This window comes from Lepidochelys olivacea (assembly GCF_965140295.1).
Source record: "Lepidochelys olivacea isolate rLepOli2 genome assembly, chromosome: 14".
Classification (NCBI taxonomy): domain Eukaryota; kingdom Metazoa; phylum Chordata; order Testudines; family Cheloniidae; genus Lepidochelys; species Lepidochelys olivacea.
The window spans coordinates 19,999,417-20,020,092 of NC_140424.1; the positions used below are offsets into that span (position 1 = coordinate 19,999,417).

At 40.1% G+C, this 20,676-nt stretch overlaps 1 protein-coding gene across 5 annotated transcripts in view; it reads right to left on the reverse strand.

The window, feature by feature from the left end:
* B3GNTL1 (UDP-GlcNAc:betaGal beta-1,3-N-acetylglucosaminyltransferase like 1) overlaps positions 1-20,676 on the reverse strand; it is a 301,690-nt gene that overhangs the window by 62,959 nt on the left and 218,055 nt on the right. For all 5 annotated transcript variants that reach the window (XR_014713947.1, XM_084646629.1, XM_084646631.1 and 2 more), the window contains one exon: positions 9,639-9,734. Coding sequence is in view for 4 of the 5 variants with exons in the window: in XM_084646629.1 (XP_084502755.1) it covers positions 9,639-9,734 (96 nt within the window). In the remaining variant the exon portion in view is untranslated. The remainder of the gene's footprint in view (positions 1-9,638; positions 9,735-20,676) is intronic.

The window sequence follows — 20,676 nt, forward strand, 5'->3', positions numbered from 1 at the left end:
AACCCTCTATAGATAACAATCTAGACCCTTGCAGAATTTTAACTACTGAAAATAAACCTAAACAAAAAACAAATAGAATTTTGGCTGCAGAACTCATGGTACCTATATCCTGTCTGAATACCAGTTACTGTACTGAATGTTCCTTTGTTTTTCTGTGCAGTTGCTCAGAACAGATTATCCAAATGTACTATTATTCCATACAAAACCAAAACTACATTAAAAAACCATTAAGGTTGCAAAGTGAAGCTCTCAAAAGTTAGGTAATGTCAGAATTATAGTAGAAACTTTAATTCTGCCTCCATGTGTACGCACTATGATACAATCTTTACTTACATAATCACAAGAGAGTTTTTTCTCAAAGGACCTCAGACTCATTAAATGAGGCATCTGTTCAATATTTCCTATTATTCTCAACGTTTGCTGTATGACCCTATCTGTTAAGTTACTAGAACACAGGGATTGCCAGACTGAATCAGACCCATGGTCCACCTAAGTCTAGTATCCTATTTCCAACAATGGACAGCAGCAGAGGCTTCAGATAGGTTTCAGAGTAGCAGCCGTGTTAGTCTGTATCCGTAAAAAGAAAAGGAGTACTTGTGGCACCTTAGAGACTAACAAATATATTTATTTATGTTCTAATACATTTGTTAGTCTCTAAGGTGCCACAAGTACTCCTTTTCTTTTTCGGCTTCAGATAGTACATCAAATCCAAAAGTAGGTAAATGTATTGCCATAATGCACATCATCTTAAACATGAACTGAATAAATAATATTTTTATTTCTTCAGAGGTTTCTCGATTGCATTCATCACAATGGTATCTCAAGTGTCTCAGAAACATTAATGAATTTATCTTTAACAACTCCTGTGAGACTTATTCATATCTGCATTTTACAGATGGGGAACTGAGGTAGAGAGAGTAAGAACAATATTTTCAATAGTGTCAACCAATTTTGAAAGTCCCAATTTCCAGATCCCCAACTTGAGATACCGGGGGCCTGATTTTTCACATATAAAGTACCTATTCCTAGACCTATGTCACAAGACATACCAATGGTTCAGGATGGAACACCTCATACCACTGAGCAATATACTTTGGGGGATAAGCTATTTATTTGAAGGGGAGCAGAAGGGACTATTCTTCTGGCAGGTTGTTTTTGTTTAAAATGGTTGGCGTTCAGATGCTTGAGTGTTCCAGGCTCTATTGTGAACAATGGATCAGTGGATATAGGGGTGGTGAAGTTGCATGAAGAAGGCAATAAATCACTTAATTCTATAATTTATCACATATCTCTACATATGTACCATAGGCACACCACACATACACTGGTTAATATTTTCAAAGTCAACTAGGGGAGTTAGCCACACAACTCCCATTAAAATTAATGGAAGTTATGTAACTAAATTTCCTAGTTGGCTCTGAAAATCTCAACCACACTTCGCATTTTCTGCTCTTCCATTTGTATAAAATGGAGAAATAAAAATTGAGACCTTTCCCTAAGAATGATGGTGCTTGCCATTAAAAAGAAGCTTGCATTACCACAGTATTCAGTATTCCCTTTATTTGAGAGCAAATGAAACAAAAAGTAGAGGGTAATACTGAGTATAGGTCTGACACTCTCCTAAATGCTTTTAAGAGAACTACCTATCTTGCATTATGGGCTCAATTCTCCATTGTTCCTGAGCTAAACATAGGCATAATGAACGGCAGGGAGGGGTGCTACTGACAATTACTCCCTAATTCTTAGCTGTTTGGCTCCAGTATAAGCTAAAGCTGGCAAGAAGGCTGCTTTAAGTTAGGTGCTGGTGGAAGATCTTCTGCCAGATGAGAATTATGCCCACATGTTCCCTCCTCCTCTGATGCATCCACACCCCACTTTGACATATCCCGCTGCTTCCTCTATGTCCTCTTTCTTTCCTCTTTACACCTAGCAGTACAGTTCCAGTGTAGGAGGTGGTGGTGGGAAAGCTGGTGTGGAAGGCAGTGGAGCTGCGTCTGTTAGCCTTGTGCAGATGGAAATTTGCCCTATATTGAGAAATCTCCAGCTGGCAAAACTGGGGAATCCAGTCCTATAGATTTTATAATTAGGTTTTACATGCCTTGTTTAAAAAAACAGGACAAGAAAGGCAAATCTACCATTGCAACTATGCTATTAATATATAAGGAAAATCTGAATTGTGTGGAAGGAGAGCTAGCCAAATTTCTTGATCAGAACACTCGAGAAATCAGGCTGTAATTGGGAACACTTTTTTTTCTTACTGATAAGCGTATGATGGAAAAGGCTGGAACCAGAGGGAGCCAAATTTATCTCAGTCCTCAGAGGAATCTCAAAGTGCTGAGAGAAAGAGTGAGTGGAAGAGGAAATAACTTTTGTCTCCATACTTACCTGATTAATGAAGTATTTTAGCAGGATTCTGCTGCCAAAGTTTTAAAGCTTATTCATTCCATACCTTATACCGTAGGCCATGCATTTAAAAAAAACAACTCCAAAACACTGCAATAGTAATATTACATTGGAGTTGCACTAAAAGCCATTCAACTGATTAAATGGAAATAACATAGTACAAAACAGTTATAGAATGAACTTCCAAATTCTTATTGATCAAAATACTTATTCCTAGAAAGACCCAAGAGCTAAATTTTAAAATTACAGCAGCAGCATGTGCTGTGGTGTTAGCAGCATGTTGCTGGATATACATCTGGCACAAGAGACATCCTGTCTCAAAGAAAGTTCACTCACTTCAGGCCAACATACTGTACTGAAGGGGACTTTTTAAGGCTCATCTCAGCAACAGGAACATGCTTGCTAAAACTGCTGCCTTCTAGAGCAGTGCCTCGCAACCTTTCCAGACTACTGTACCTCTGTCAGGAGTCTGATTGGTCTTGTGTACCCTCTACACCTCACTTAAAAACTACTTGCTTACAAAATCAGACATAAAAATACAAAAATGTCACAGCACAGTATTACTGGAAAATTGCTTATTTTCTCATTTTACTATATAATTATAAGGTAAATCAACTAGAATATAAATATTGTACTTACATTTCAGTGTATAGTATATAAAGCAGTATAAACAAGTTGTCTGTATGAAATTTTAGTTTGTACTGACTTCGTTAGTGCTTTTTACATAGCCTGTTTTAAAACTGTGCAAATATCTAGATGAGTTGCTGTACCCCCCGGAAGACCTCTGCGTATTCCCAGGAGTATGCATACCCCTGGTTGAGAACCACTGCCCTAGAGTTTACTGCTGATGAGAGCACATGTGCTTGTGAACCGCTGTCCAATCGCTGGAAGTTGAAGCTAGATAAAAAATTGCACCTTGCCTAAATGTAGCTGTTAGGGTAATTAATAATTGGAACAATTTACCAAGGGATGTGATGGATTCCCCATCACTTGAAGTCTTCAAATCAAGATTGCCTGTCTTTCTAAAATATAAGATCTAGCTCAACCACAAAATACGGCCTTGAGGCAGAAATTATTCAGTGACAGTCTATGATCTGGGGTATACAGCAGGTCAGTCTAGATAATCACACGGATCCTTTCTGGCTTTAGAATCTATGGAATTATGTCCCATTTGTAGCTAACCATGGATCTACAGTGACACTGAATACCACAATATGACTGGTGGGCCTAGCAGCTGGCACCACATGCACTGTGGCAGACTGCCATCTGTTATTCCCAGGCCATCTGGGATAATTCCATCTTGCACACCCTGGTGTAGCTTCTTATGGTATGTCTACACTGCAAAGTGAAGGTGTGATTGTAACATGGGTAGGCAGATGCAATTTAGCTTTAATCTAGCTAGCACAGGTAACACAATAGACACAATAGCATTGTAGATGTGGTATCATGGGATTCAGTGTGGGCTACACCAGTCTGGTTGCTAGCCTGTGCTGAAGCCCATGCTACCATGTCTACACTAAAGCTAACACAAGTACGCCTACCCATGCTGCAATCGCATCTTAACTTTGCAGTGTAGACATAGCCTTAGACGTTTCAAGCAAGCTAGATTTGTGGGTATGCACGGAATTTTTTTCCAATGCTGAGCATTGACTGACAGAACATAATCCAAAATCTCCAGGATCTTATAGGCTTGGTACTCTATCTTTGCATATGTTACATGAAATTTTTCTGTTTTAAGAAAATCTTGTTAACTTTATTTCATGAAACTGTTATTAGTTTGACTTCCATTAGGACAGTCACCAGAAATAGGCTGGAGGACCCATTAGAAGTTGCATAAGTTACTCTTAAATTGAAAAAATGGGTGTTTACCACTACAAAAGGTTTTCTCTCCCCCCACCCCACTCTCCTGCTGGTAACAGCTTATCTAAAGTGATCACTCTCCTTACAATAACAGGTTTCAGAGTAACAGCCGTGTTAGTCTGTATTCGCAAAAAGAAAAGGAGTACTTGTGGCACCTTAGAGACTAACCAATTTATTTGAGCATGAGCTTTCGTGAGCTACAGCTCACTTCATCGGATGCATACCGTGGAAACTGCAGCAAACTTTATATACACACAGAGAATATGAAACAATACCTCCTCCCACCCCACTAGATGTTTTTGTTAAACCCTGGATTTGTGCTGGAAATGGCCCACCTTGATTATCATACACATTGTAAGGAGAGTGATCACTTTAGATAAGCTGTTACCAGCAGGAGAGTGGGGTGGGGGGAGAGAAAACCTTTTGTAGTGGTAAACACCCATTTTTTCATGCTTTGTGTGTATAAAAAGATCTTGTGTACTTTCCATACTTTCCACAGTATGCATCCGATGAAGTGAGCTGTAGCTCACGAAAGCTTATGCTCAAATAAATTGGTTAGTCTCTAAGGTGCCACAAGTACTCTTTTTCTCTTAAATTATTGCACTGAGTAATATTTGAATTGGCTTCTCTTCAGAATTATCCAAAACACTCTTAAGCCTCTTAATCTTTCTTTAGATCTGTGACTCTGTCCCTTTGCTCATACCCTGATAAGGCCTTTAAATCATTTTGCCCTGATTATAAAACAGGAAATCTGTGACAATGTTATATTTGCTTCAGTGTTTGCGAAATAAAGTTAAAGGGTTACTAGAGACTCTGCACATTTTCTTTCTTCTAAAAGAGAAACATTTCTGCTCTACTGGCAAATAGCAATTAAATTAAACAAGGAAAAGGTGAAAGCCAAAGGGTCAGGGCAGGGTGAATTCTAAAGTGCGCTTAATAATACACTAGCAAGAAATGTCTTCAGAAGTGGGGGGAGGAGGTGGGTTTTCAAATACTATGTAAGCATAATTTATCATTGACTCCAGCACTTTCTTTTCTTCCTGGATACTACTCAAATACTGATCTCTGTTCAGCTTTAACTGTACCATGCCAAGAATATCAGAGCCTGTGTTTTGTCCTCATTTTTCCCCCAGAGCACCTTGACAGGTCATTTGACAGTCTGACAATATTCTAATTCATGTTCCAAAACCCCACAAATTTCTCCTTAACCTTTCAGCTTCCAGGGCTTATTATAAATGCTTGGTTTCTTGAGGGAATTCTGACAGTTTTCTTCTGGCCCAGAGAAATGGAGAAAGGTACTAGCGAGCCCCTCAAAGGCTATAAAGCTCCTTTAGACATTTGGAGTATTCACTGCATTCTCCTGTGCACCAAGATGTATTTCAACCCCACCTCAGTTCCTCCTTTCCATGACCCTTTATCACAGGAACAGATCAGAGCTGAGAGCGAGCCACTGCATTCTGAACTGCAGTTTGTATTCAGAAATGCTAGCTGCTCATGCTACATGATTACACCTGGGGCTCATTAAAAATAATTTCCCTCTGTTTGCACTTTTAGGTAAGTTTTAAAACGGGGCAAGATTTACGTAAAATTCTAGTCTGGATACACTTAAAAAGGAATGTTAAAGTTGGGGGTGGGGTTAGGGGGGCAGGATAGACGGAGCATTTAGTTAGAGAAGACAATATTTTACACTGATCTGCCCTGGGTATCAGGGATAAAATAATTGTGGTATTTCTCACTCTAATCTCATGGTGAAGTTTGTCCATATAAAAGCATAATTATGCAAACTGCCATTTTTGATTCTCCTTTGTTCAGCAGAAGTTTGAAGAAGAGGAGTTTGCTGGTTAGGCAGGCCAGAAAAGATTTTGGGGTTACCTATGTCTTATGTGCTTTAAGTTTCTCAAAAGTATTTACCAAGCAGTAAGTTAGGGTATCATAGTGTAGTAATTGTGTAGCTTACAATTACACACTTACAAATAGTTCACACAAGACATTAGAATTAAGAAAATGTTGGCCAGGATGCAGGTTATTTGTCTTTTCCAAAAGCACCATGGGATCTTTAACTTTTACTTGGATGTCCACAAGAGACAGGGCAAAGCTCTGTAGTCTAATGACTGAAGGAGGGAGGATATGTTTAGGCAGAGCTATGTGCAGACCCATAACTAGAATAGCAAAAGATGTTGTTGGCCAAAGGTTGAGGTGCTATGATAAAGATATATAGTGGAAACTTCACAGAGCACCAGCCTCCACTATATCTGTTCCTGGCCAAGGTTATCAGTCCCCGATTCTCATGGGCAATCAAGTTTTGAAATGTACCAGTCATTTAATGATACCAGGAAACTGTACATAAAGCTGGAACCCTTCATTCTCTTTGTGACACATATGTGAAGCCAGTGATGGCTTTTTAATAACATTTCTATGTGTTGGAATAAATTTACAAGCAAGGTGCCACACACTTGATCAAATAAATTAGATGGCGTCACACACACAAGTTTCCCAAAGAGAAAACTTTCACATACTAAGCTCAAAAATTGTAAATAAAATCTTGCCACTCGTTCCAATAACAGAGGTCACTAAATTTAATTTGTGTGGGATGGATGCACTCCAGGAAGTCTCTCTCTTCAGTTTTCTGATAAAGTTCCTCAAAAATACATTCATTATACCACCATCCTCCTACCTCTGGATGTACTGTAGAGAGGACACTATCCTAAATGAAGTGGTTGTCATTAAAATCTTTATATTCTTGCCTAGATTTCAGTGGTATTCCATATTACTCAGCATACCATGAACACATATTAAAATCAGTTACTTGCAAGGCAATTATATGAAAGTTAGTAGAGTCAGTCAGTCAGCTTTACTGGATAACTTGCTTTCTCTACTTCAAAATATTTCAACCCTGGCTCTTATGATTAAATAACTAAATATTCTCCTCACTTACATATAATGGAACTGAACAAACATAATTAAATACATATAACAGCGATAGCCATTCCATTCTCCTTATTTACATTGTGTAATAGGATTTTTATCATTGTACTTGGATAGCGCACAAAGTATATTTGTAATTGTGCCCTTTGATGTACAGTCAAGATTTTTAGTCACAAGTAGACAAGCCCCATTTCAGAAGAAGTCATTTATAATTCTGTTTGGATATTGCAATAATGCTAATGCAGAGAAAATATGTCTTTGTAGTGAATGAACATCTTGAAGGAGAGGAAGTTTGTTAATAAAATGGAGTCTTCGTAAGCAAATGCTTTAAATCTCCCATGAAGCATTGGGAAAATTAGATATACTTTACTAATAAGAAGGATTTAGACATTGGTTAACATTTGATTATTCCATGTGCTTTGTTTACTTAGTTCTTCAAATCACAACCTCTCCAACATTTGACATATGAAGAACAGGTGTTCAGATTTAATTCCAAGTGAGAAATGCAGCTTTTTGTGTGGAAACAGTTTTGCAAATGGAAAGACTAGAATCTAGAGATTTCTTGATCTATTTCTCTGTTTACTGGCAGCAACCTGACACCTGTAGATTGCATAATTAATACTAACTCAAGAAGGTGGAGAGATATGATTAACAAGTCAGATGATGAGTCAAGTCAACATATACACAAACAAAGACAACCCAGTGTTGACCAGTAACTCTGTTCCCATTGTTGCGTATGGCAAATCTCCCATTTATTCCAAAGGGAAGAGCTAGGCCAACGCTGTGCACTTCTGAAAATCCCACCTCAATGGTTAAGGATGAGATGACTTGGGAAATTGCTGCTTTCCTCCCTTGTCACAATCCTGCAGTTGTGGGCAGTGGAAGCATTTGAACAAGAGACTCCCGGGTTTAGAGATGAGGGGGCTATTAGCAGGGCATTTTCTTTGAAGGTCCCTGGTCTCCAGAACTCAATCCCGTCTGTCTGCCAGAGCCTGGATTTGTTGATCTCCTGGACACCCCAACAAAGCTACTCTTGTCCCACCAGGTGTTCGGGGAGGGAGTAAACTGTGGGAAATGAGGCTAAATTTAAGGATTTTTTTTATTATTATTGACTGGCAGGTAACTATTATGTGTGTATTACCTATATCATAAATCCAAAAACCCTTAGACTTGGCATTGCGGCCATTTAAGGTGATCACTTTTACTCACAGGAGGCACGTATGCTATAAAATAAAATTTAAAAAGTAGGAAGGCAAAAAACCCAAACCATATTAGCATGGTTACAGGGCAAGGCTCAAGAGGTGATTTAAGTCAAATGGGTATTCTTCAGATAATGGAAAGTCAACCCCAGGGTAAAGCGAGAGAGAGAGAGACAGAGAGATAAAGAAAAGTCATATGGTCTGTCTACTGGATAGGGCATTGGATTGACTCAGGAGACCTGGGTCCTATTCCAAGCTCTGCCACTGACCTGCTGTTTGATCTTAGGCAAAACATTTCACCACTTGGACTTTGTTTCCCCTCCCACCCTTCTCCATCTTTTCTATTTGGACTGTAAACTCTTTGGGATAGCGATTCTCTCTCACCATATATTTTTACAGTGCCTAGCACAATGGGGCCTCACTGTCAGCTGGGGTCAGTAGGTGGTACTGTAAATCTAATAACAGCAATGATAATAATCTAGTATTGTAATAAGTAGTACATAAATTAGAGTAGGAATTACTTCAGCAGTACTGCAATTCTATGTCTGGCAGTATTACATACAAGTATTCAGAAACAAAGTAGAATATAAGCGTGCTGGTTAATTATCAGAATGTCCTTCCATCACACAGGATATGTCTACATAGCAGCTAGGAGGTGAGACTCCCAGCTCAGTTATACGTACATTGCAAGCTCTGTTTGAGCTAACACATAAAACTACCAGTGAGTTTGCAGTGGCACAGGCAGCAGCTCAGGTTAACTGCCCAAGTTGTACCAAGGAGGTTGGGCAGAATTATACTCAGGTGGCTCGCCTGAGCTGCTCTCTGTGCCACTGTGGCCACACTGCTATTTTTAGGCCCTAATTCAAGCACAGTTAGTGCATGTATGTCTATCCGAGCTGGGAATCACACCCCATAGCTGATGCATAGATGTAACCAATGTTGTTTCAGCGCTGTGCGCCAAAGCCTTAACTCTAGAAACACACCAAAAAGCTGGAGGAGTGTTTGTTGATGAACTGAAGTCTTTTCTGAAATTTGCAAGCCAGAAGAGGAAATGCTTTTCCTCAGTTTTATCCCCTGTAGTATTTGAGTTTAGTTATCCACACATGAACTAACATTCTGTGGCCCATTTAATAGCAATAGGAAAAGACCTCTTGAGAGCATAACGCTACCAATTGTCCTGCTAACACACAATTCTTAACAAAATGGAATCAAGAATGGAGTATCAATTTTGTTTCTATCAGTAGCACTTACCTTCCCACCCTCATTAAATTTGCCCACATGACAAAACCATTCTCGGGAGCAGAACCAGGTAGGCATGATCACAGTGGGTCCATGGGAGGTAAACACCTAGGGAAAAAAGTGAAACCTTAGTGAAAAGGAAGAATAGTCCTAACAGATATACTCTTTGATAATAAAGTTTATTTTCATTTATTAACTTATGCCCTTGTCCTGTAAAGACTTAGGCTTATCTTGGACTTAAAACACACCAGAAGCCCCATTAAATTCACTGAGACTACTCATGTACTTAAAGTTCAGCACCTGCACAAGTCTTTGCAGAATCATGGCCTAAAAAATGAAATCTAGTATTTCCTACTTCATATACTGTAGCACTGCGACTGTTCCTATTGGTAATAGCAAGTTTTACAACAAATCCAAAAATCTTGAAACTATAATTCAAGTTTTGAGAGATCCACCACAACTGAAATTCTACTAGTTTTACTAAAAATACTAATCTTAATAATGAAAGTACATATATAATGGAAAGTCTGTGTCCAGTGTGCTTTCAGAAAGCACAAAATTACAAACTTTGATCTATCTTCTATGATTTTCTGTGGAAAATTGGGGAAACTGAAGTACAGCTTGATTTTAAACCAGAACAATATATATACAGTACTTAATGCTACCTGGTTAAACTAAAAGTCTTGGAAAGAAACATATGATTTGATAGACAACATGAATATAGTTATTAATTTTAAATTTTTGAATGCTCACAGCTTCAATGACTAGCACCAACACAGCAAGGAACTGTACATAGTCAACCTTTGCTGCCTTAAACAAACATGCCATAAACCCAACTATGAAATAAACCAGAATATCCGGATTATGTCAGATAAACAAATTATCACTTTTATTACAAGGAAAAATATCTAGCAAACCAGGAGACTAAACTTGTCAAACAGAAATCTGACGTTAAAAAGGCATATTGTGTCCAGCTCCAAAGAAAGTTATTTGTACAAGCAGGTTTATGGAAACAGAAAAATAAACAAATTTAATGCCAGTTTCAATCACTAATGAAAATATATTTGTTTCCAGAAGATCATTTCAAAGTATACTATAGATGCAATAATTAATATTGCTCTACAGCTAAAATTCTCCAACTTGGTTGCATAAACTTAGCCTTCTGAATCCACAGTTAGATACCTGTTGCTCTCATTAATTACAATATGAGCTGGGGTTGCTCAGTTCCTCAGGCCACTTTTCTTTTTAGATGGATAAATAGGGATTTAGGATCTTAACTTTAGGCCCACAGATTCAAGTCTTTTAAATTTAGTTCCATATTGAGGCACGTAGGGATGGTATTTTTAAAAACATCTAAGTGACTTTGTAACACAAGTCCCACTATAAGGGCTTGTCTTCACTACTGGGGTAAGTTGACCTAAGTTACACTACTCCAGCTATGTGAATAACGTAGCTGGAGTTGACCTAGCTTAGCTTGACTTACCCAGGTGTCTTCACTGCGCTGCGTCGATGGGAGACACTCTCCGGTCAACTTCCCTTTCTTCTCAGAGAGGTGAAATACTGGGGTCGACCGCAGAGTGCTCTGCCATCGATTTAGTGGGTTTTCACTAGACCTGCTAAATCGATCCCTGCTTCATCAATTGCAGCAGCATCCATCTCCCTGTAGTGAAGACCAGTCCTAAATCAATAGTCCTGTGCTGAGACTTGTGCTGCTAAGTCACTGAAGCATATTTGAATATCCCATCACTAAACAGAAATGGCCTGCCTTTCAGAGGGGCTAAGTACCAGACACTCCCAGTGAAGACATCGGGAGCTCAGCACCTCTGAAAAATCAGACCACTTTTATTTAGGTGCTTAAATATGGATTTAGGCACCTAAGTTGGAAAATCATGGCTTATATGTATAAAAGTGTATATGCTGCCAGTATTTTCCTGTGAAACAACCTGTTGGCAGATGTTGATTCTGATGGGAGATGCTGAGTCTGGCAACGAATTAGCAGGTGTTGATCAGCTGACTCACTATTGCAAGTACTTATTAGCTCCACCATAGATACCAAGGAAGTGGGAGTGCCCAAGGTGGAACCGTAGGATGAAAAAAGCTTAGGAAGAAACATTGGACTGCAACTGAATGGAAACTTCTTTATCATTAAAGCAAAATTCCAGAAGCGGGACAAGTCCTAAGCGGGACAAGTATGCTAAATGTATTTGAAGGTGAAGGAGACTGGAAAAGCCACTTGCTCACTACGGCCCTGATTCAACAGAGCACTTAAGCATGTGCTTAACTTTAAGCAATGCAAATAGTCTAATTAACTCCAATGAGACTAATCAGATTCTCCTAAGGGTCAATGCTGATATTTTGGACAACCTTTATTTCATCACAACATATAGAACACCTAATGAGACTGGTTATAAGTAAGGCTATGTTTTAGTCATGGGCATTTTTAGTAAAGGTAATGGACAGGTCACGGGCAGTAAACAAAAATTCACAGCCCATGACTTATCCTATATACCCTGATTAAATCTTGGGTGCTCTGGGGCAGGGGCGGCCCAGAGGCACCGTGGGTGCTCTGGAGGGGGGTGGCCTGGGGGTGCTCTGTGGGGGGTGCCCTGCTTCTGCGGGGGGAGGGGGGAGTTGCTGCTGACAGGTTTCCTACCTGGTTCCACGGGGCTCCCCAGAAACAGCAATATTTCCCTTGGATCCTAGGTGGAGGTGCGGCCAGGGGGTACTGTGCACTCTCCACGCCCCAAGCGCCGGCTCCGCAGCACCGACTGGCCAGGAACCATGGCCAATGGGAGCTTTGGGAGTGGCGCCTGCAGGCGGAGGCACTGTGCAGAGCTGCCTGACCACACCTTCATTTGGGGGCCGAGGCACATGGTGCTGCTTCCAGGGAGCCCCCCGAGGTAAGCGCCACCCGGAGCCCTCACCCCCTCCTGTGTCCCAACTCCCTGCCCCAGCTCTGAGCTCCCTTCCAGGTCCAAACTCCTGCTGCTGCTGGGGGAGGGAGGCATGGAGGCTTGAGACTGCCCCAGCAGCAGCCAGTGTGGCTGGCCCCGGGCCGCGCCAGCTCCTCAGGTGGCTGCTGCAGAAGTCCTGGAAGGTCATGGAATTTGTGATTTCTGTGACCTCCGTGACAGACTCTCAGCCTTATTTATAAGCCAAAACAAATCATTTATGTGTATGGACAGAGCATGAAAATGTTCTTTGCATCTCTTATAAGGATTTGTTCTCACATATGCACAGTAATGCAGATGTTTTTATGCAATTTATATACACTGACCTGTAAAAGTACAGTACTGTCAGTTTACATGGGTATTCAAGCAACATTTTAAGGATAAACCAATGTTCTGTATATTTCTTTGGAGATGCAAATAATTTTTACATGGTTAGGTTGAGAACAGGGCTAAAATTAATCTAATGATAGATGTATTAACTTGAGCAACACCTGGTCATGCCAATAAAGTTATTTATGGTGAAAACAATGGGGAGTGAGTTGGATGATGACTATGGAAAAGGAGACTAAGAACTTTACTATTTATTATCCTGAAGGAAATTGTCCAGGACAATCACTGCAAGGAAGCTGTACAGTTACTGATGAATAACTATTTTTTGTTCTTAGTTTTTTAATTCTCTGCATCGTTGCTCCATAAGAACGGCCATAGTGGGTCAGACCAAAGGTCCAGCTAGCCCAGTATCCTGTCTTCCGACAGTGGCCAATGCCAGGTGCTCCAGAGGGAATGAGCAGAACAGGTGATCTATCCCTTTTCACCCATTCCCAGCTTCTGTCAAACAGAGGCTAGTGATACCATCCCTGCCCATCCTGCCTAATAGCCATTGATGGACCTATTTTCCATTAACTTATTTAGTTCTTTTTTGAACGATGTTATAGTCTTGGCCTTCACAACGTCCTCTGGCAAAGAGTTCCACAGGTTGACTGTGTGTTGTGCGAAGAAATACTTCCTTTTGTTTGTTTTAAACCTGCTGCCTATTAATTTCATTAGGTGACCCCTAGTTCTTCTGTTATGAGGAGTAAATAACACTTCCTTATTTACTTTCTCCACACCAGTCATGATTTTATAGACCTCTATCATATCCCTCTTTAGTCATTTATTTTCTAAGCTGAAAATTCCCCGTCTTATTAATCTCTCCTCATATGGCAACTATTCCATATTCCTAATTATTTTTGTTGCCCTTTTCTGTAACTTATCCAACTCCAGTGTATCTTTTTTGAGATGGAGCGATCACATCTGCATGCAGTATTCAAGATGTGGGAGTACTATAAATTTATACAGAGGCAATATTATATTTTCTTATTATTTATCCCTTTCTTAATGATGCCCATTATTCTCTTAGCTTTTTGGACTGCTGCTACACATTGGGTGGATGTTTTCAGAGAACTATCGACAATGACGCCAAGATCTCTTTCTTGAGTGGTAACAGCTAATTTAGGCTCCATCATTTTATATGTATAGTTGGGATTATGTTTTTGCAACGTGCATTACTTTGCATTTATCAACATTGAATTTCATCTGCCATTTGATTGCCCGCACACCCAGTTTTGTGAGGTCCCTTTGTAACTCTTTGCATTCTGCTTTGCACTTAACTATTTTGAGTAGTTTTGTATCATCTGCAAATTTTGCCACCTCACCGTTTACCCCTTTTCCCAGATCATTTATGAATACGCTGAACAGTACTGGTCCAAGTAAAGAACTCTGAGGAACACCACTATTTACCTCTCACCATTCTGAAAACTGACCATTTGTTCCTACCCTTTGTTTTCTATCTTTTAACCAGTTACTGATCCACAAGAGAATCTTCTCTCTTATCTCAAGACACCTATTTTGCTTAAGAGCCGTTGGTGAGGAACCCTGTCAAAGGCTTTTTGAAAATCTAAGTACACTATATCCATTGGATCACCCTTGTGCACATGCTTGTTGACCTTCTCAAAGAATTCTAGTGGATTGGTGAGGCATGATTTCCCTTTACAAAACCCATGTTCTCTCTTCCCCAACAAATGATGTTCATCTACGTGTCTGATAATTCTGTTCTTTACTATAGTTTCAACCAATTTGCCCTGTATTGAAGTTAGGCCTACCGGCCTGTAGTTGCCAGGATCACCTCTGGAGCCTTTTTTTTTAAGTGGCATCACATCCAGTCATCTTGTACAGAAGCTGATTAAAAGGATAGGTTACAGACCACAGTTAGTAGCTCCATGTAGTAGAATAGATTTTGACACATATATAATCAGCTTGATGAAATTAGAGTTAGTTTAACTGCTAAAAGTTATAGATACTAATGAAAGAAACAAACAAACAAACAAAAACATTAACACAATATGAAGCAATAAAAGTCTCCCACAACCCAAAACATTCTGTTCCAGTGCTTTTAAAAGCTAGAAGCTGAATACCTGTCATCAAACCAAACAGACTGAAATATTTTGTTTCTCAAACTCCTAAAATTATAGTGTAGCAATTTCAAACAAAAGACATGATATGCAACAGAATGGATGTATTGTAATTTACAACATGTTATTACTGGGATCACATCACTTCTGATTGACGCTTTTAAAAAGAAATCCAAAACTAACAAACAAAATCAAATCACTCACTGAAATCAGACAAGGCCACTTTTGGTCCCATATGGTGCCATTTAGGAAAGTCTAGCTCTATGATGGAACAAATGTCTAGCAAGTTGAAGGGCACACATTTCAATGCAATGTTTTTAGAACATACTATTGCCATATATAAGAAAAATATGAAAACTATTCAGATGCTTGCCTGTCCCCCACAGGAACTTTATCAGGATGATATATAACAAATGTAGAGAACAGTGACAAAAAATGACCTTGGTAGTTCTAGATCAAAATTTTACATAGGTAAGGTAAACCCCTCCACTCATGGATGTGTACTTGTTAATTAAAGAATACTTAGTACCTTGCAAGATCAGAATCTATGATTCTCTGTGCGAGCCAGCTGCATTAGCTAGGGATAGTATGCACAACCCTCATAGGTAAGGGAAGCACCATTGTCTAGTGAATAGGGCACTGGAGTGAGACTCAAGAGACCTGGGTTCAATTCCCAACTCTGCCACTGGGTGACCTTGGGCAAAGTCACTTCCCTCCCTGTGCCTCAGTTTATCTATCTGTAAAATGGAGATAACAACACATCTCCTTTATAAAGTACTTTCAGGTCTTTGGGTGTATAGTACTATGTAAGAGCTAAATATTACATCATCTGGACATTATTAGGTCCAGATGATATATTACAGCACAGAAAGGTTAGAGTGGCTGCAAAGCATCCTACTTTGGATCAGAGACATGTAGCTATGGAATCAATTATAAAACCAGGGCTTGCAGATGCACATTTTTAATGATACACCTGTAAAGAAGGGAAGATATAAGAAGCTACTGTCTCCTTGGAGGGCAACTGAAAGTAGGTCGGGTACTTTATCTTGGAATTTCCATATTTTCAAATGTTGGGCGTTTTAAGTTTAATCCTGATTTTTTAAGATGTTTTTTGAAAACAATATTTTTGCTTTCCCTGCCATGACCCCATAAACCAATTCCACACGCTAAAGTCCTTCCCAAACTAAGCAATGCTCTAGAATTAGAGTTGGTCAGGAATTTTGCCAGTTACTCAGACTCAGAGCAAGTAATAAGACTGTGACATCTGACTTCAGGCTAAGGATTTCCTTCAAGAAGAGGACCATGGGAGAGAAAGGGACATTGGCTGGAAATCATAGAAGATTAGGGTTGGAAGAAACCTCAGGAGGTCATCTAGTCCAACCCCTTACTCACAGCAGGACCAACCTCAACTAAATCATCCCAGCCAGGGCTTTGTCAAGCCAGGCCTTTAAAATCTCTAAGGATGAAGATTCTACCACCTCCCTAGGTAACTCATTCCAGTGCTTCACCACATCAAGGAAGAGGAGAAGGGATGAGATAGCTCTTTAAATAGCAGTGACAGAACATTCAAACTGCAAGTACTGGCAATCATGGGAAGGAGAGTTGGGTGGGAAAAAAGCCTTTTAAAGCACAGTAGCACTTATTATTATTACAGTAGCCCCTGCAAGCCCTAGTTATGGACCAGGACCCCACTGACCATTGCAATGGTTCTGGCAGTGTTTCCCAAAGTTTTGAAAGCTGAGCTTGCTTCAGGAAATAAAATCTATCAAGAAATCCCACCATGTGCAGTTAAAGACCTACCCATTCACATATACATCTTCTGCAGCATTGGAACACTGGGTTATGATTTTGTTCAGACAGATGCGAGAGCCTTTGTTTGGCCTGCTCTGGATTTTTTCCAAACTATTTTTCATATCCCCCGTCATTGTACATATTTGCTGAAACACTGCAAAGTTGGTAGAATGGGTTAATAGGGTCTGCAATAAAAACATTCTGTAAGTTACCTGGTCCAGGTTTTATTGCTGAATTGTTGTTGGGGTTTTTTTTTTTTAGATTGCAATGGTTGCAACCAGAGAAACAAACGAGACAGTCTCACCATACCCAGAATGTTAACCAATAAGAAATCTCCACAGTCTGCATTACAGCCATACTAACCAACACATTATACAATTAATGTCAGAGAGATTTATGACCTCCCCTTGATCCCAACCCAAGGCTGCCGCATTGCACCCTCTCCAGGAGCTGTCTCCTACTTGGTTCTGTTCCCCCACTCCTTACACACCCGCCACCCAACAGGTCTCATGCCACTTGCTACTGTGCCTCCTTCCGGGGTGCCTCTCCTGACTGTTTCCCCTGGGCATCACATGCTGAGCAGCAGCCACAGCCTGGCATCCCTCCCCACTGCTTCTTGCAGTGGAGAAAACACAGGTAGAGTCTCCTGTGGGACTGATTGCTCGCAAAGACCCTGATGGCGGGGAGAATTTACTCAGCACCGACTGTCCAGGGTTACTGTGCTTCTGCCACTCCTGTGGTATCAGGAATGCAGGTACTAGCATCAGAGGCCCAGAAGCTCCGCACAGACCAAGTGCCAGTGCTGCCGTCAAACACAATGATAATACAGGAGCACCTGTGTGTAGGGAAGAAAGGGACAGGGCTCAAGGGAAAAAGGACCGGATGGGTTGACAGGGGGTTGGGACTCATGAGAGACAGGGGATTTGGTGCTACCTCTGCCAGTAAATAACAATTACAAACACAGGAGGTGAGAGTTTTTTGGTTGTAAACAGGAGTCTCCCTGGTATACTGGGAGACTTGGTCAGTCTGGTTACAGCACAGCTATATTATAACTAGGTTTGGTTTTCTCAGAGACCTGCCTACTTCTGCTTACCAAACAGCTGTTTTATAATTTCCTGTATTCTCTCAGTTCCCAGTCCTGCCTCCCTAATGGACCCTGCACATCTGGGTGAGGTCTACATAAGGAGTTAATTCCCTGCTTACAGGAAAGCAAGCAGGGCCTTTGTGTTCTATCACAAACATTGTCAAAAGTCTTGTCATGTTTATACTCTATGTCAGCTAAAGTTGCTGTTATTTAGAATGTATTATGAGCTCTGAGAATTAGCTAATTATAAACAACAGGCCAAAAGAAAACAATAATTTGTTAAAAACAATAGTACAGGTTAACTATCAGTGAAGGTATAGATCTTAACCAGATTTTGGAATTCCTAAACAATATCATCAAGATTCTGCATGCACCATTATCATAATCAAATTGTAATCCAGTTACATAAAGTTCCAAATAGAAAATGACATAACTGTATAGCAATCTTCACAATTTAATGAAGTAATCTGTTAAACCATCTACACCTAACAATCTTATATTGTCAACAGGTTTTGTTCTTGGCGGTAAGTCTCTGGGTTTAGTTTAATCAGATCTGTGCTCACTAATTATTCTTAGTGGAATCACTCTAAATTCCAAAAGAAAATGTTAGGAACAAGGGCTGAAAATATCATAAATTGTTTTACTCCTCAAAACCAGATTGAGGACGTAGGTCATATAATATTTTTTAATTACATTAACATTGTGAATAAAATCACATGTGATTTTAGGCCCACAGAGGCATGTGCTTCAGGTGATGTCAGCGTCTGACGAGAAACAAATTCATGTACTCTGAGTGATGTTCATCTGTTTACAGTGGTCTTCAAGGAAAGGATTATCTGCTTACCCAGTGGATCAGAATCCAACACATAGGTGTCAAATGGATAAATGCAGCTGGTGGGATACTTTATCATATTCTCTCATGCAGGAGCAAAACAGGAGGATAGTTCACAAGTTCACATGAGTAAGATATTGAGTCAGCAACTCTACCTGCCATCCAGCATTTGTGAAAAATAAATAGGTTTAGACAAAATAAAGTGATCTTCTCTGATACTTTAAGAGGTTAAGGCACTACTCCAGCTTGTGAGCGTACTAGCCTTTCACTTCTGGTGTTCGTGTTAGGAATCAGACCCGCATGCGTGTATATTTGGCATCATCATCCTGCCCTGAAGTAAGGAGAACAAAGATTTATCAAACAAAACCACAACACAGTTCACTGAAGCTTTAAAAACCTAAAAATTGATTCCAGTTTGATTTGGCTTGTGCAGAATAAGGCCTGAGTTGGTTCTTATGGTATCTGAACTGATTTTGCCTATTCCTATTCCCTTACAGACATTTGTCAGTATCACCAAACCAACGCTTGCTTCACCTTGACTGTTAAGCCCTGTTCCAGAAAAGCCCCAGACTGGAACAGCAGGGGGTGAAGCTCAGAAACAAGGCCTGCTGAAATGTATATGGAAAGCTGTTGCTTGTACTGCATATAACAACTACCTGATACAGGTTTGATTCAAGTCAGCACTACTAATCCTTCAGTCTCAAGACTATGTGCACCTGAAAACAATTTTGAGGGGAAAATTCTTTCTTTTAGACACTAGAAAATTAAGTGATTTATCATGAGATAGTGAAAGATAAATAAGATAGATCTATTACAAGCAAAGTCAGCAAAATTAATACAAAAATTCAAGAGAAGACAGCAAAAAGATGGGTCTTGTCCTGAGAGACACAGAAGCCAGTGAAAGTTAAGAGCACTCCACACCTTCCAGAAACCAATTTGGGCCAGATCCTGGAAGACTGACCACTCACACTGACTTCTTCACCAACTGTGGACTGACTTAATCAGGAGTTGCTGGTTCTCAGTACCCCAACAAAGGCATTTAGTATCTTGCCGGTAGTGCCCAACATTAGCAGTAGATTTATTGTGCACTGTGTTGTCAAGGTGATAACTTGAAAAGTTTTTTGTGTGGTTTCATACAAGATATAACTTGCTTTTAGTTTTGTTTATTAAAACAAGCTTTTGAAAATCACTTGCCAGTCATCAGTTTTACCTTCAGTAAAACCAGTGTTTTAATTTATCATTGTATAAAGCTTATTATCTTGAACACTCCAGTATAGTCACCATGCCAAGACCTGTAGTATTTCTTACTCAACAGCAAATGCACAGATCCAGTTTTCACTCAGCATACAGGTGTGTCAGTCCTTTTCTCCAATATAAGCAAATAAGCAACTTATCATAGACTTTAATAGCTAGTTCTTGTTGAACATTTCCCGTTCACATGCTGTGTGTGAATACTCCCAAGTTCCAGGTATTTCAATTAAATCAAAGCAAATGATTATCAATTCGTAAGCAACTCCCCCTACCCTCCTGCAACTCAGAGACAGAGGCCAGCCATAAAAGCAGTCCCCATCCTCTCCCAAGGGCAGGCACTACTTCCTGATGCACTAGCCACTCCAGAGAGGCCAGAAGAGGAGAGTGGGATCATAGCTACCCAAGTACAAGCCTGCCTGAACTCCTGGGTCCATACAGCCCTTGCTGCCATCCTTGCCACAATGTCGACACTGCTATTTTTAGTGCACTAGCACAAGCGGAGTTAACATGTGCCTATCTACCCAGGCTGAGAGGCATGCTCCCAACTGCAGTATAGGCACACCCTTTGTGAATCAAGCCCCCTCTCCATGGAGAGCACTGAAACCAGTTTGAAGAGGGTGAGTCAGACTGAGAGACCCTCAGATACAGGAAGATCTGGGCTTGCTAGAAGAATTTAAGTTGGTTTCTTTTC